Genomic DNA, 14,114 nt, shown 5'->3' with positions numbered 1-14,114 from the left:
TGCCTGAAATATAGCAAACTCGATGATTAGACGTGCAGATCTAAAATGAATGGCAGAAATGTACACCCCAAGAAATAGAGCATAAGGCAAAAAGATCCCTGAGGTACTGAAAGGCACTATGTTGGAGGTCGGAAAAAAATTTCTTTGTGTTTGAATGTCCTTGAGAGCAAGAATCTGATCTGAGCAGAGAGGAGCAAAACAAGTTTCATAAATATCATAGAAAGGAGATTTCTTTACAGGAGAATATAATGGTGGGCTAGGCAAAAAAAAAAAAAAGCAACTAGTTAAGTACGTCAAACCAGGAGAGTCAAAGAGCACATATTGGGGGAAAAAAGGCAAAAGGAAGTGATTTGAGATTAATAATCCTAAAACAAAAAACAACAAAGAAGGGACACAAAGTAAATCCTCAGATCTATGTAACACTATTCTGCCCCTTGCATGCCATTGGAATCACAGTTCCTACACACAAGAGGTAATTATTTCATTTGCATTTGCTAGCCAACTGTAAGGAAAAAGAAGAAGAAGCACAAATATCCAGAATGCATAGGAAAAAGTGTATATGTTTATTAGCTTTATGAGACACCAACAGGCATATTTTAAGTTTGCTGGTGGCATGAGAATGGCCAACAATGGAGTAGTGCAGTGGCCCAGAGATGGAGCTCTTGCCTCATTATCAGGAGGCTGTGAGTTTGATCCTAGGCAGACGCAGATATTTCTGTCTCTGGGCACACTGAGAATATATCTGTTGAACAAAACTCTGCATTGGTGACAGGAAGAGCATCTGGCCATTAAAATACTCTACTAGCTCAATTCAGTTGCCCAGACTCCATCCCGCAAGGGATTACGGGGTCATTAAAAGATGATGATGATGATGATGATGATGATGATGAGAATAGCCAACAGTGAACAGAAAAATACATTCTTGTGATTATAGAGAATACAGTGAACATAAGAGCTGGCATATTTCATATAGGCAGATTGCAACTTTCTTTTGATTAACATAGGATCATTTTTAAAATGCCATGGATCTTCCACCTTCCAGACTCAGAGAACTAGCTGTGCATCACTCAAATATTAGAAAGGTGACGGTGGGGGAAAGGGTATACTTCACAAAGAGGAAGAATAAAAAAGGCCCACAGCACTAATGAAGGATCAACAGAATCAGACTAAGCCACAAACTGGACAAAAGGATACAGATCTATCAAATGAGAAAGAAGCACAGTTACTGAAAGGAAACAGTAGTTCCTTTAAGTAGAACTTAAAATACTCCACTTTTTTGAAGCAAGTGCCAGTAGCTAGAGATATTTAGATCTCCCACTCAAATCATTATCATCATCACTACCATTGTCATCTTTATCATCATTACTGTCATTATCACCACCAGCTGCAGTAGCAGCAGCAGCAGCATCCAGTGCTGGAAAAGAAAAGTAGAAAAAATACTGAATTCTGGGATCCTTATACTTTAAATAACAACATTTTGCCTCTCCTGTGCTTTCTGATCCTTTTTGATGCCTTCCCCTGGCATTGAATTGTAGTATCAAAAACTGTGGAATAGGTAAGCCCCTGTAGATGTGATAACATTTGAAGAACGACTGACATCCATCAGAGACAGAGACTGTGTAATTAAGGTAAGCCTATCAAATGAGACTTTAACTCTACATTACTTTTCCTCCAGTAAAAGTAGAGTCAACCCTATTTTCTTTCCTAGCCTATTTGAGAGAGAGAGAATAGGGCAATATGGTAATGTTAGGCCTTTGTGCGGTTTCTAAGAGGGTGCTTCCTTCCTTCAACAGTTCTGACAACTGAAAAAGGCTACACAAATTCTCTGTGCTGAAGTCTTTTCCAATCAGTTGCAGACTGTCCCAAACTAGATTTCCAGTGGAGTCTCTGGATCAGCCTTTATATTGTGAAATTCTTCAGTGGAGCACATTGGGCCCCTTTACCTCTCAGAGGAGACAATGGTGTTGCTTATCTGCCCAAAGTGCATCATCAAAGCAAATTGTACTTGCCTCACAAAGCTCCGTGTAACTCTCAGTTCCACATAATGAGATAATATAAGTTCTTTATGGGAAATATATGTACTCACTCTGCTCTTTGGGACAGTTAAACACTCTTATCTTTTTCCACATTGTAACAGGAGTCATTTAAAAAAAAATACTAAGCTCAAGGCTACTCCCTCAACAAATTTAAACTGTATGATTTCTGGTGGGAAAATTACTGCAGCAAAAAAGTGTGACAATTTGTATTTCATATTATTCGAATATCTTCCAATAGCACTTGGGTTTAGCATCAGATTAAAATACATATTTGCCAGATAAAGAGATTCACTTATGTACTAAGACAATAAAATCTGTAGCTTTATACATGTAGTCCTTGAATTATGACCAGAATTTCCATCCCTGAGTAAAAGTTATTGTTAAGTGAGTCATACCTGATTGTGCAACTTTTTTTGCAGTGAATCTACAGCAGCTGTTAACCATGTGGACGTTACATGAATCCAGCTTCCGCCATTGACTTTACTTGTCAGAAGCTGTCTAGGAAAGTCACAAGTAACGATCACATAATCTAGGGTGCTGCAACCATCATAAATACATGCCACTTCTCATGGGCCCAAATTTAAATCAAATGACTGTGAGGGTGCTGCCCCGATTTTAAGTGTGAGGACTGGTTGTAAATTTATTTTTTTTTAGTCCCATTGTAACTGTGAACAGCTGCTAAATGAATGCTTGTAAATCAAGGATTACCCATATTCTACTTTTATGTGTTGCTTTCACCACATCATAGAAGGTTCATCATTTAAAAATCATGCATTTTCTAGCCCTCCTTTTATCTGAGTGAAGTGCAGAAGAAGTTCAAATTATCTACAAAGAATTTGCATCTGTCCTGATCAAAGGTCTGTTTTTCACACTTCTACCACTCAAAACTTCAAAATGTTTCCTGCAGTTTCAGCCAGAGGCTGATGTCATGTTTTCCAAAGGAACTACAATTTCTGTTGCACATAAAAATCTAAGCAGTGGAGTTTCCTTTCATGTGAAACATAATCCATTCACGTAGCTGTAGCAGGTATTTGGAGATGGACAATTGCTATAAAAGATGTGGGGCAGGGCAGAGGAGGGGACATTTTATCAGAAACAGACAAAAAAACTTGCTTGACGTGGGTGGAAAAATATAAAATCCAGAAGTTTCAAATACAGGGTGCCTGTTTCTTTTTAAATAATCTATAAAGATACCCCACAGAATAATATGCACTAAACAAAAATTGAGCTGTTCAGTTTGTATTCTTCAAGTCTGCATCAAAGCAACAACAGCAGAATATGGATATCATAAATAAACTGAGTGCATCTCCCCCCAAAAAAATCTGCTTCACAGAGGACAAGAGCCAACATTTCGTTGTTGAAACCTGTGAAGAATAGTAGTTATATTTTCAGAAAATAACCTTGCTCAGCCATCTTCTTCGTTCACTTTGGTGATTTGTTTTTCTACCAAGGTTACAGTCAATTTGGCAATTCAAAAAAACAGAGTGATTCATTGTAAATTGATCTGGAAATAATTTTAGTTGGACTCCAGGCCAACAAATCGAAAACCATGAAAATCCCCCAAATGCTGTTTACTGTTAACTGAAAATCAACAAACAACCACAAACATTAAAATGCTTTTTTTTTCTTTTCTGTCTTGAAGCCAATCAAATTTGAGAATATTAGACATATCTGTAGACGTTGTTTCTTACATGGAGGCAAAGCCTATTTAGCCTGAAACTGGAGCAAAGTTTTCAAGTGATTTTTTTTTCCTTTCTGTTTATTATGTTGTTATAAGTCTTGGTACACTGTGCTATTTCCATAATTGATGTTGTTAGAACATGTTTAAAATTATTAACGTTCTATTATTTAACTAGCTTAGAATATTGAGAACAGAAAAGAGAAAGAAAAAATATTCTGTGTGAATTACAATTTAAAATATTGATAATATTACAAGCATTTTTTTTCATCCAGCATTGAAAAAGCAAATGTAATCTCCTTTTTTGTTTGTTTCCTGTGAAAAAAGCATGTACTTTAGAGATGCCTCTTCATAAAAAAGCCATCTAAACTATAGAAGAATATGTTTGAGATTGAAGCACCCTCAGCCTGTACGTAAACATCTCAGGAAGCTGATTTAAGCAGGATTGTAAAGGAGAATTCATAATAAGAAAAAGATTTATCTATAGAAACGCATTATAAGGATAGGCAAAATATAGCTCCCACATAACTATGATCAAAAGCAAAGCCAAAGAACACGTTTCCTTAATTATCTGGGAAGAAAAGAAAAAAGAAATGACTTCAGATTAACATCCTTTTAGACAAAGAGGCATCTTTAACTCTCTAATTGCACCAAACTGCCTCCTTGGGATCCATAGGTCTCGAGATACCAGAGTCTCTTCCATTGGATTTGCATTTTCAACAAAACATTCGGGGAAGGAGGGGCAGTCAGTGCTTTTGTGTTAGATACCAGTTGGTGGCTTGGGAAGAAAGAAAAATCAGACTTCACTTGGGGGTCCTTGGTGCTCTCTGACCGTGGTGGTTTTCTTGCAGACATTTTATTACCAAACTAGGTAACATCATCATTGCACTGCAAGAAAACCATCAAGCTCAGAGAACACCAAGGGCCCCACAGTTCAACCCTGAGCTACAAATATTCTCTTCTATTGAGACTTACCTTTCTCACAGCTAGTCTTGCAGGGACAGCTAATGGTTAGAAAAAAATCAGCCTGCTTCTCTGCAGGCCTCTGAAATCCTAAAATTTGCATTTTGGCACTTTGGAAGGAATCCTGCCTTACTTTGGAATATATTTTTTCTTAATAATGTTAACTGAAATTGGCTAAATCTGATACATATAGGTAATATTGAGTCTTTCTATATGCTTCAAAATTTGTACTGTTAAAGTCAGTGCATATATTTTGGAAGATAGTTTGCTGAAATAGATCAGTAAAATGTATTAATGATAATGCAAAATAGCATTTTAGAAGCAATTGCAACTAAATACTGATTTTCCTAATACATGCTTTTCTTTCTCAATAAATAAATTTGATTAAATGTAACACATTTCAACTTTTATGAATTAATAACTCAATAAGAAGCAAGTTCCATTTCGATTACCAAAACACATGTTATTGACAAGCCAAAGAAAGCTTTTCTATATTTTTTATTTTATTATTAAATGTGTTTTTAACAATAAAGACCTATTATTATTTTAATAACTCTAAGGCAGGGGTAGTCAACCTTTTTATATCTACCGCCCACTTTTGTATCTCTGTTAGTAGTAAAATTTTCTAACCACCCACCGGTTCCACAGTAATGCGCCATGTATCGTCATCTGCACATGCCTCTCACGCATCGTGGATTGGGTTTGGGAAGGCGCGGGCTATCAGCTCTGCTTGTCTGTTACAACTGGGTGGTGGTGTGGGGAGATGTGCAAGCTATTCTTGGATGAGGCTCTTTTGTTTGCAGTCACACTATAGTGCCATTTAGTTTCACTTATGTAACGTGAACTAAACTTACGTTCGGGCAATACAAATAGTATATTTTCAGAAATTTAAATTGTCACGGGGAACTTTATGAAAACTTAATGAAAGTGTTTTTAAATAATGCTATGATTTTTTTTTAAAAGTCAATTAATTTTTTAAAAAAAGAAAAGTGCTTCAGTATCAGACAAAACCCCTACTACCCACCATGAAAGCTGGAACGCCCATTAGTGTGGGGTAGGGACCAGGTTGACTACCACTGCTCTAAGGGCTTAATTACTTAGGATGATATTTTAAAAAATAAACACAATAACATTTGTTGGGAAGTTTTTGTTAATGTATTTCTATTTATTTTTAAATGGAATAATAAATAGAATATTAACTTTCTAGCAGATTGTTCTGCTGGGAGGGACAATCAGTTAATGCTGATTTGATAATTTTTTAAATTTTCTCAACCATAACTTTTAAACCGCTAGTTTCACTTCAATTAGTAAATTCAATAAAACTGTCTATTCAATAAAATTAATAAAAAATAATTTACATTTTATGACTCTGATATATGCATTTTTAATATTTTTCTTAGTATATTCACTTTCTACATGTAATTTTTCCTTTCTCTTGCACATGTGTTCCTCCAAAAATTTGTGTCATCTGTGTTTGAGTTGCAGATGAAGATTGCCACTCTGTGTATAGATTCAAAATATTTCAACTGGATACTTTTACATAAAATTAGGTAGAAAATCTACACAGGGAAAAAGGTGCAAAATGAATCTATAACTGTCATAACTGACATTTGGAGGGAATTATAAAGAAAGTAAAACAGTATATTGATAACTCTCATTCCTTTGGATATTAAATGAAAATCTTGGAAAATTTTACTTAAGTTGATCCCTTCTTCTTTGTGGCAGCCCCTCAAATATTGGAATAGTGCTAGTCCTTTTTTCTAAACTAGCTGTTTATATTACGCAGGTAGATTTATTTAAAGGAGCTATTGTTAATCAACATTGTTGTACATCTATCTTCATCTTCAATCAATCAATCGATCAATCAATCAGAATAGTGCTGTAAGGGACTTTGCAGGTCTTCTACTCCAACCCTCTGCTCAAGCAGGAGACCCTATACCATTTCATACAGGTAACTTTCTTACCAATCTTTTGGTAAGATTGGTACCAAAGATTCTTACCAATCTTTTCTTAAAAACCTCCAGTGATGAAGGACCTACAATTAACCAATGGAAGGCAACCTGTTCCACCGGTTGTTCTCACAGTTAGAAAGTCTCTTCTTAATTCCAGGTTGCTTCTCTCCTTGATTAATTTCCATCCATTGTTTCTTGTCCTGCCATCTGGTGCTTTGGAAAATAAATTGACCCTCTCCTCTTTGTGGAGTATCAAATATTGGAATACTGCTATCATGTCCCATCAGTCCTCCTTTTTTCTAGATTAGCCATACCCAGTCCCAGTTCTAGATCAGCCATACCCATACCATTCTTCATATGTTTTAGTTGCTCTTTGCACTTTTTCCAAAGTCTCAACATCTTTTTTGTAATATAGTGACCAAAACTGGATGCAATATTCCAGGTGTGGTCTTACTAAGGCTTTATAAAGCAGTACTAATACTTCACGTGATCTTGATTCTATGCCTCTGTTTATACAACCAAGGATTGTATTAGCTTTTTGAATCAAACTCACTGCACAGAAGAACTTTGAAAAACATACCTCCTCTTGACTATACAATTAGATTTTTTTTTCTTGAGCTCACTAAAAGAAGAGGCCATGTAGAAAAAACAACAGCTGAGAAATGAGGTTCTTAAAAATTCCAAGCTTCTTAAGTGAAAAAAAGGACCTCCCCTCCCCAAAAAAGAAGGAATTTTGAAAGTGTTATGAGTTCCTTTAACTATTGTTCTCTGACTATTGTTCTCTGGTGAACTGCCTTTTATGTGGATGTCCTAACTGTAAACAAGGTGCTGAATCTACAGAGTTTCTTTTTTTCATTCATTTGTGAATGACAGAGTTCACAATGCAAAATAATCATAATAGGATTCTTCCATTAATTGGGAGGGGAGTGTTAATATCACTGTGTGAAATTAATTAATTAGAAAATTAAGTCCAGCTTTCTCTGTATAAAGTGTAGCTTTCTGGGTTTCAGGGTTAATTGTACTGCAGTGATAAGAACGTTCAGGTTGTTATCTCATACATGCGTCTCCATTTATCCTAAAGACAGCAGAACAAATGTAGCTGTCACAAGCCAGTATGTAAACAGGAAGATAAAAGTGGCTGACAAATAATTAATGTTTTTAATGGAAAAATCTGGTTATAACTATCTCCTGATAAAAACAGTTTGCCAGATCAATAACAACAGATCAGGCATTTAACTAATGCCTAAAATGAAGACAATTCAATTGTCAATTGTTTTTACAATGAAAGTGTTATCTGTGATATATTAGAGTTTCTTGTTCCTAAAATTCTGCTCCTGGGTTTGGCAGCTTCGACTTGACTCCAAAGTATTTCTAAACCTTTGTTTTTCTTTTTAAAATGAAGTTTGTGTTTATACCACCAACCATGAACATTATGGCAATAACTCAACAGAGGATTCTACAACTTTCGGAAGGATTTTTCTTTTTTAAAAGAATGAATATTTGAAATCAAAAGTCAGCTTTTAATTATTACTGAAATGTTCTGGGAACCATGTAATTCTGTCCCTGATAATCATGCCTCACTTCATTTAAAAAAAAAACACATGGGTACTCTGGCTTATATTCCTGCATACAGTGAAAATGCCTATGGGGAATGGAAAAACAGGAATTTATAACTGATTACTCTCGACATTACTGGCTGTAATCTTTAGTTTTAGACATTAGCTTTTCCCGTTCTATTTGAAGATGCCAAGAATTGACCTGGAAACCAATTTACAAAGCATGCTGCTGAAGTGGGACAGGGTAAAAGAGTACATGAGTCTATTTTTAATGTGATCTATATTTGTTTTCACCATGCCCACACCCCCTTGTCTGTACAATTTTATGAGTGTTCTTGACATTTTTTTTTCTATAGTTCACATGCAAGCCATTAAAAGGTTGGGTTTCTATGGAAACATACATTATCAAAAGTTGGTTTTTAAAAAAGGTGAATGTGAATGAAATAACTAAGTATTAAAGTTGAGGTAACTGAAGAATAATGCATCATAGCTAAATCGGGAGCTATTATACAATATTGGCATTCTCTGTGGCTCTCTGTGCTTCTACCATGAATTTTTCCAGCTTATCTGAAAGCTGGGAATTGGGAATTGAACCGGAGACCTTTTATAGGCAAAGAGAAATTAAATTGGCGAACATTTTTAAAGTATATGGAGGAATTCGGAACAATTGCAGCATCTGAGTAACAAGGACTTCCAAGAATGTTAATTATGTGATTGGGATTTTTGCCAGGTGCATATTTGGCAAAAGGGATTAACAACCATACGAAAGAGGCTCCACTATAATGTTGTTTTCATCTTTGTGAATTATATTTCAATTATGCATAAGACATTTCAAGCCTCACAATTCATGAGTAAAGCATTAAGGTCCTTGTTGATCCCTCATGTTTATGAGCTGTGTAACTAGGCAAACTCTGATACTTAATATGGTTCTCTTATTCTTTATGAGTTGAATTGTATTATGACCTTGGGCATTTGGCTTTTGTTAAATATTATCAAATGGTGGTAGTTTTAACCCCTATATGATTTCCAGAGACACTTTTGGGAGATATTTAAATTGTTTAAATAAATAAATAAGCAAACACTACTTCTGAAATCCACTACCTTAGATTCAAACAACTGAGTTTACTATTCAGAAATTGTAATGTATCTTTAAATGTTTTGGCGGGAAACAAGCACGTTGCTGATTGGTTGAAGCCGCCGGCTAAACTGTATTTAAGGAGAGGTTTTTCCCCAGCCCGGTCGCTGGGTTCATCATATATTAAAGAGCTGTTGTCACTACCCTGGTCTCCTGCCTCGTTACTGCCCAGACTTAACACTGGCGACGAAGGTGGGATCCCGAGGCTAAAAGCACCAGGAAAGAGCTGAACGCACTACGAGGACCGAACCCAGCAAAATTCAGGGCGGAACACAGCGATGGCCAGCTACACACCGCCCGCGCCATTTGACCCGTCCAAGGAGAAATGGGGGACATACATGACCCGTTTCGAGAGTTTCCTCGAGGCGAACGAACTGCAAGGAGTTCCAGACAACCGAAAAAGGGCGTATTTCTTGAGCCACTGCGGTCCCGAGGTCATCGACATCGCGGAAGCCCTGGCAGAGCCAACGCCGGTACAATCGGTATCGTGGCAAACGCTGCAGAATCTATTGAAGAACCATTTCGCGCCAACACCGTCCAAATATGTACGGCGTTTTGAATTTGGAGAGCGCAGACAGCAAGAGGGCGAATCCATCAGCGATTACATGGCCGCCCTGAGGAAAGCCTCCAAGGATTGTGGGTACCGAGATTTGGATGAGGAACTGTTAGAGCAACTCATCCGTGGGGTTAGAGACATTCGTTTGCGGAGGCGGCTGCTATCAAAAAGCAATCTAACGCTGGCAAACGCTCTGGACGAAGCCAGAGCTCATGAGATGTCCACCCAAGCAGCGGAAACCCTACAAAAGCCGCTCACACCAATGGCGAGCGCGAAATCAACCCCGGTCCACAACGAAGAAATCCAGACCGAATCAGACGGCGAGGATGAGGAAGGAGTTTTCCACACCGGGAGAATGAGCAAAGAAGACCGGGATGAATGCGGAAGTTGCGGAGGGCAACACCAGCGTCAACAATGCAAGTTCAAGGACGCTACATGTCGGCGGTGCGAGAAGAAGGGGCACCTGGCTCAAGTCTGTCGAGCACCCCAACCTTCCCGCCGAAAATTCAGCAGGGACGACTCAGCAAATAATCCAGGGCCGGATGGCCTAGAGGAGGAGCTGAGAGGAGCAAACAGCCCCTCCGGTCAGCTCGACCCACTCCCAGGGAATGAATTGCGCAGGTCCGAAAGAGTCAGGAGACGCCCAGTCTATTTGCGTGATTACGTTGAAAAATAATATGTAAATATCATGTAAATATTGGTAAAGTGTTTTCTGGGAGGGAAGGAGTGTAATGTATCTTTAAATGTTTTGGCAGGAAACAAGCACGTTGCTGATTGGTTGAAGCCGCCGGCTAAACTGTATTTAAGGAGAGGTTTTTCCCCAGCCCGGTCGCTGGGTTCACCATATATTAAAGAGCTGTTGTCACTACCCAGGTCTCCTGCCTCGTTACTGCCCAGACTTAACAGAAATCCATTGAACTAATATTCCATGTGGAAAGAATCATTCTGTTGAAGTACAGGTATTAAAGATTGAGTTGTATTGTTTATTAGTAAAGCTGTAATAATTCTAGGCATCTGATGACATATACATTGACATATACATTGAAAGTACATCATTTATTTCCCACATGAATGCTCTTAGCAGTCATATTTCCCCTATTCGCCATACTTCAGATTTGCGCTTTAGAGCAGTAATATGTGACTTAGATTAATCTTTCAGGTGATTCTCCTGTGTGCTGAAATCACTCTTCTTTAACACAAATTGCTGACCAAACAAAGCCATGTGTCGGTTCCTTTGACAGAAGGATGTAAGCATGCAACAAAATACAGAATTTCCTAAAGTTCATTGCATAGCAGCTTTTATCAAGATGGCTGGTTTGATTTTATCTATTAATTGTTATTTTTTTCTCCACAAATAAAGAAGAACCTAGTTCATTTACTAAGACAGTCCCATCCAAGGAAGTGCTCCCAATCTGTTTACAAGAGCAAATGTTATAGAAGTCTACTTAAATTCATAAAAACATTTCCATCAAATACAAAATGATTATAAATTTGATATAATAAAGATTTCTTTTCCAAAATGCAATCTTGCCAGTTAAAAATATGCACATTTTAAAACTGTATCAGCGGCATTTTACAATGTATGAACCACATGTTTTGTCATTTTTTTCTCCCACGAGTATTAAAACAAATGTGCCTGAGTGCTGAATAATTTTTTGAGGGCATGCTTTCATTTATATTATTTCTTTTTCCTTGCCTCTGGAGGCATTTTCTTCTTTTCATATAAGTGATAACTGGAACAGACTAATTGAAAATACAGTAAATAAAAATTGCCTTTTTCTTTCCTAGAGTTTCTATCGCTCAGGACTAGACAGTTTGGTATCCATTACTTCAGTAGGCTTTACTCAAGGCCTGATTTTATGCTAAGGTGCTTAATCTCTTTAACAAAATACTTGAAATTAAACTAGTCTTCTATGCTAACATACTTAGGGTAAAAGAGTGTTTTATAAGATTTCTTGACAAGCTTGTACTTAAGTTTCAAATTACAGGTAGGCCTCAACATACAACCATTCATTTAATGACCGTTCAAAGTTACAACGGTACTGAAAAAAGTGTCTTAAGACCGTTTTTCACAGTTATGACCATTGAAGCATCCCTATGGTCACCTGATCAAAATTCAGATGATTGGCAACTGAGCCGTATTTATGACAGTGACAGTGTCCCAGGGTCATTACAGCCTTCTGACAAGCGAAGTCAAGCGAAGTCAATGGGGAAGCCAGATTCACTTAACAACCATGTTATTAACTTAACAACTGCTATGATTCACTTAACAACTGTGGCAAGAAAAGTCATAAAATGGGGCAAAACTCACCTAACAAATGTCTTGCTTAGCAACAGATATTTTGGACTCAATTGTGTCAAGGACCAGGGAAATCAGGAGATCCAGCCAGTTTAAATGAGTATGAAGATTTATGACAAGCTTAAGCTTTCTATAAGAATCTGAACAATTTTTTATATTTTATCTTTCTTCCTATCCCTATTATAATTTTAATTCGATTTCTCATTTTCATAGCATCTGAGACCTTCATGGGTGAGAAGCGAAATGTCTTCAAAGAAAAACAAGAAAGTCCAGTTGCCTCTTGAAAAAACATCTTTGGGACATCCATGATCTGGATGACTGAGAATCTCTATAGACATCTGAGGCCACCTATTTCCCTTTCCATCATGCTGTATGAACAGGGACTAGCAGACCATCAATTTTCTTCCTAGGTAAGTAAAAAAGGTTGAATACAAGTGGAAATGGGCTTCTCTGACCTCAATGGCACTTAAAGCTGAGAAAATCTGTAGACCATTGTGCTGTTCGGCCATCAATGTTTGGCATTTTTCTGCCATTTCTCTTTCTTTTGCTTTCTCTGCGTGGTTCACAAAATCATTGATGTGTGTGAAGAAGTTACTTAGATTCTCTTAACCAGATCTGGACAAAGTATATAACAATCTGCAATATTTAAGCTGGTTTGGTTGAACAAAAAACACTGGTCACATAACATGTCAGTACTAAAAGAAAACATTCCCCTGGGTTGATTTTTGAAAATGCCTGTTATGATTCTGACTGAAACATATTTTAATTGCAGTAATGGAATTCCCTCTAACCCCTGTTTATTTTGGAAGAAAGGCACTGGACTGTACATGATGGCTCCAGACACAGAACTGGGGACAGGCAGTTCACAAAGCATTCCACCACTACTCATTTCCATGGCAAAAAAAAGATTGATTTTTAAACTACAGGGTTTGATTTCAACATTTGAATTTGGATGAACCCAATTGTACTGTGGTTAAAACAAAACAAACAACAAAACACACTGAAATCAGGCTTCCTCCTGCTAGGTTATCATCAAATAGAAATAAAGGCTTGGGATTTAATTTTTGTGTCTTTAATCCCACCCCCTTCAAAGTGAAAGCTCACATCCAATCAATAGAAAGGATGTCAGAGCTGTCTCTTTAAGATTACATCTGGAAAATTAATCCCTTCAGAGGAGAGTGATGACACTTCCAGTCTTTATATCACAAACTTTCACCTAAATGTGATAGTTAGGACAGAAATACTTATGCAAGAGTCACTATCCGCTTAGAAACCAAACATGCAGCTAAAAATAGTGCCATGTCCTTGCTACCAAAGCTAGTGACCCAGGGCAAATCTGTTCCAAAGATTCCTGCTTATCAGAGCAGAAAGAAAACCAGTAGTGGCTCCGAGCTACCACTGACGAATTTAATCAAGTTGATTTATACTACGGCGGAAGTAGAGCGCTGCTACAAAGCTGAGCACAAATACAGGATTAAAATCCCATCTTCATTTTAGCATATTTCATCTAGGGTCCTGTACCACAGAGCAGAGATTTGAAATAGCCTCTGCTTATTTATATCTGAAATCAGCCAAAGACAGCATCCCTAATAATTTAAGTATTAATCCTTGCCAACATTCTGGGTCTGTATTTATTAGATTACTATTCTACCTTCCCTTAGGAGCTCAAGTTATTTTACGTGGGATTCTCTATTCATTTTACCCCCACAAAAATAATTTTGTGGAATAGGCTGAGCTGAGAAAGTATCACTGCTGCATCGTGACCCAGTCAACTTTGATGATTGAAGTTGGGACTGAACCTAGTTCTCAAGGGTGCATCATTCTACAATAAATAGACAAAACACATGCAATTCTTTCTGTGCACAAGGCCCTCAAACTGCAGGTATTTTTATGTAAGTCTGCCTGGCATATTTTCCCTTACATTCTGAACTAAGAAACA

The 14,114-nt window shown here is 37.3% G+C and overlaps 1 protein-coding gene across 1 annotated transcript in view; it reads right to left on the bottom strand.

Annotated features, from left to right (window-relative positions):
• Nucleotides 1-1,295: 1,295 nt before the first annotated feature.
• LOC131190533 (uncharacterized protein K02A2.6-like) overlaps nt 1,296-14,114 on the bottom strand; it is a gene marked incomplete at its 5' end in the record, with an annotated part of 37,948 nt that continues 25,129 nt past the window's right edge. Inside the window, 2 exons of the mRNA XM_058167869.1 lie at nt 1,296-1,414; nt 4,690-4,718. Coding sequence (XP_058023852.1) covers nt 1,296-1,414; nt 4,690-4,718 — 148 coding nt within the window. The remainder of the gene's footprint in view (nt 1,415-4,689; nt 4,719-14,114) is intronic.

The sequence above is a fragment of the Ahaetulla prasina genome, chromosome 2 (assembly GCF_028640845.1).
Source record: "Ahaetulla prasina isolate Xishuangbanna chromosome 2, ASM2864084v1, whole genome shotgun sequence".
Taxonomy (NCBI): domain Eukaryota; kingdom Metazoa; phylum Chordata; class Lepidosauria; order Squamata; family Colubridae; genus Ahaetulla; species Ahaetulla prasina.
Note: the sequence above shows the minus strand (reverse complement) of the source record. Positions and strands in the feature narration are given on the sequence as shown.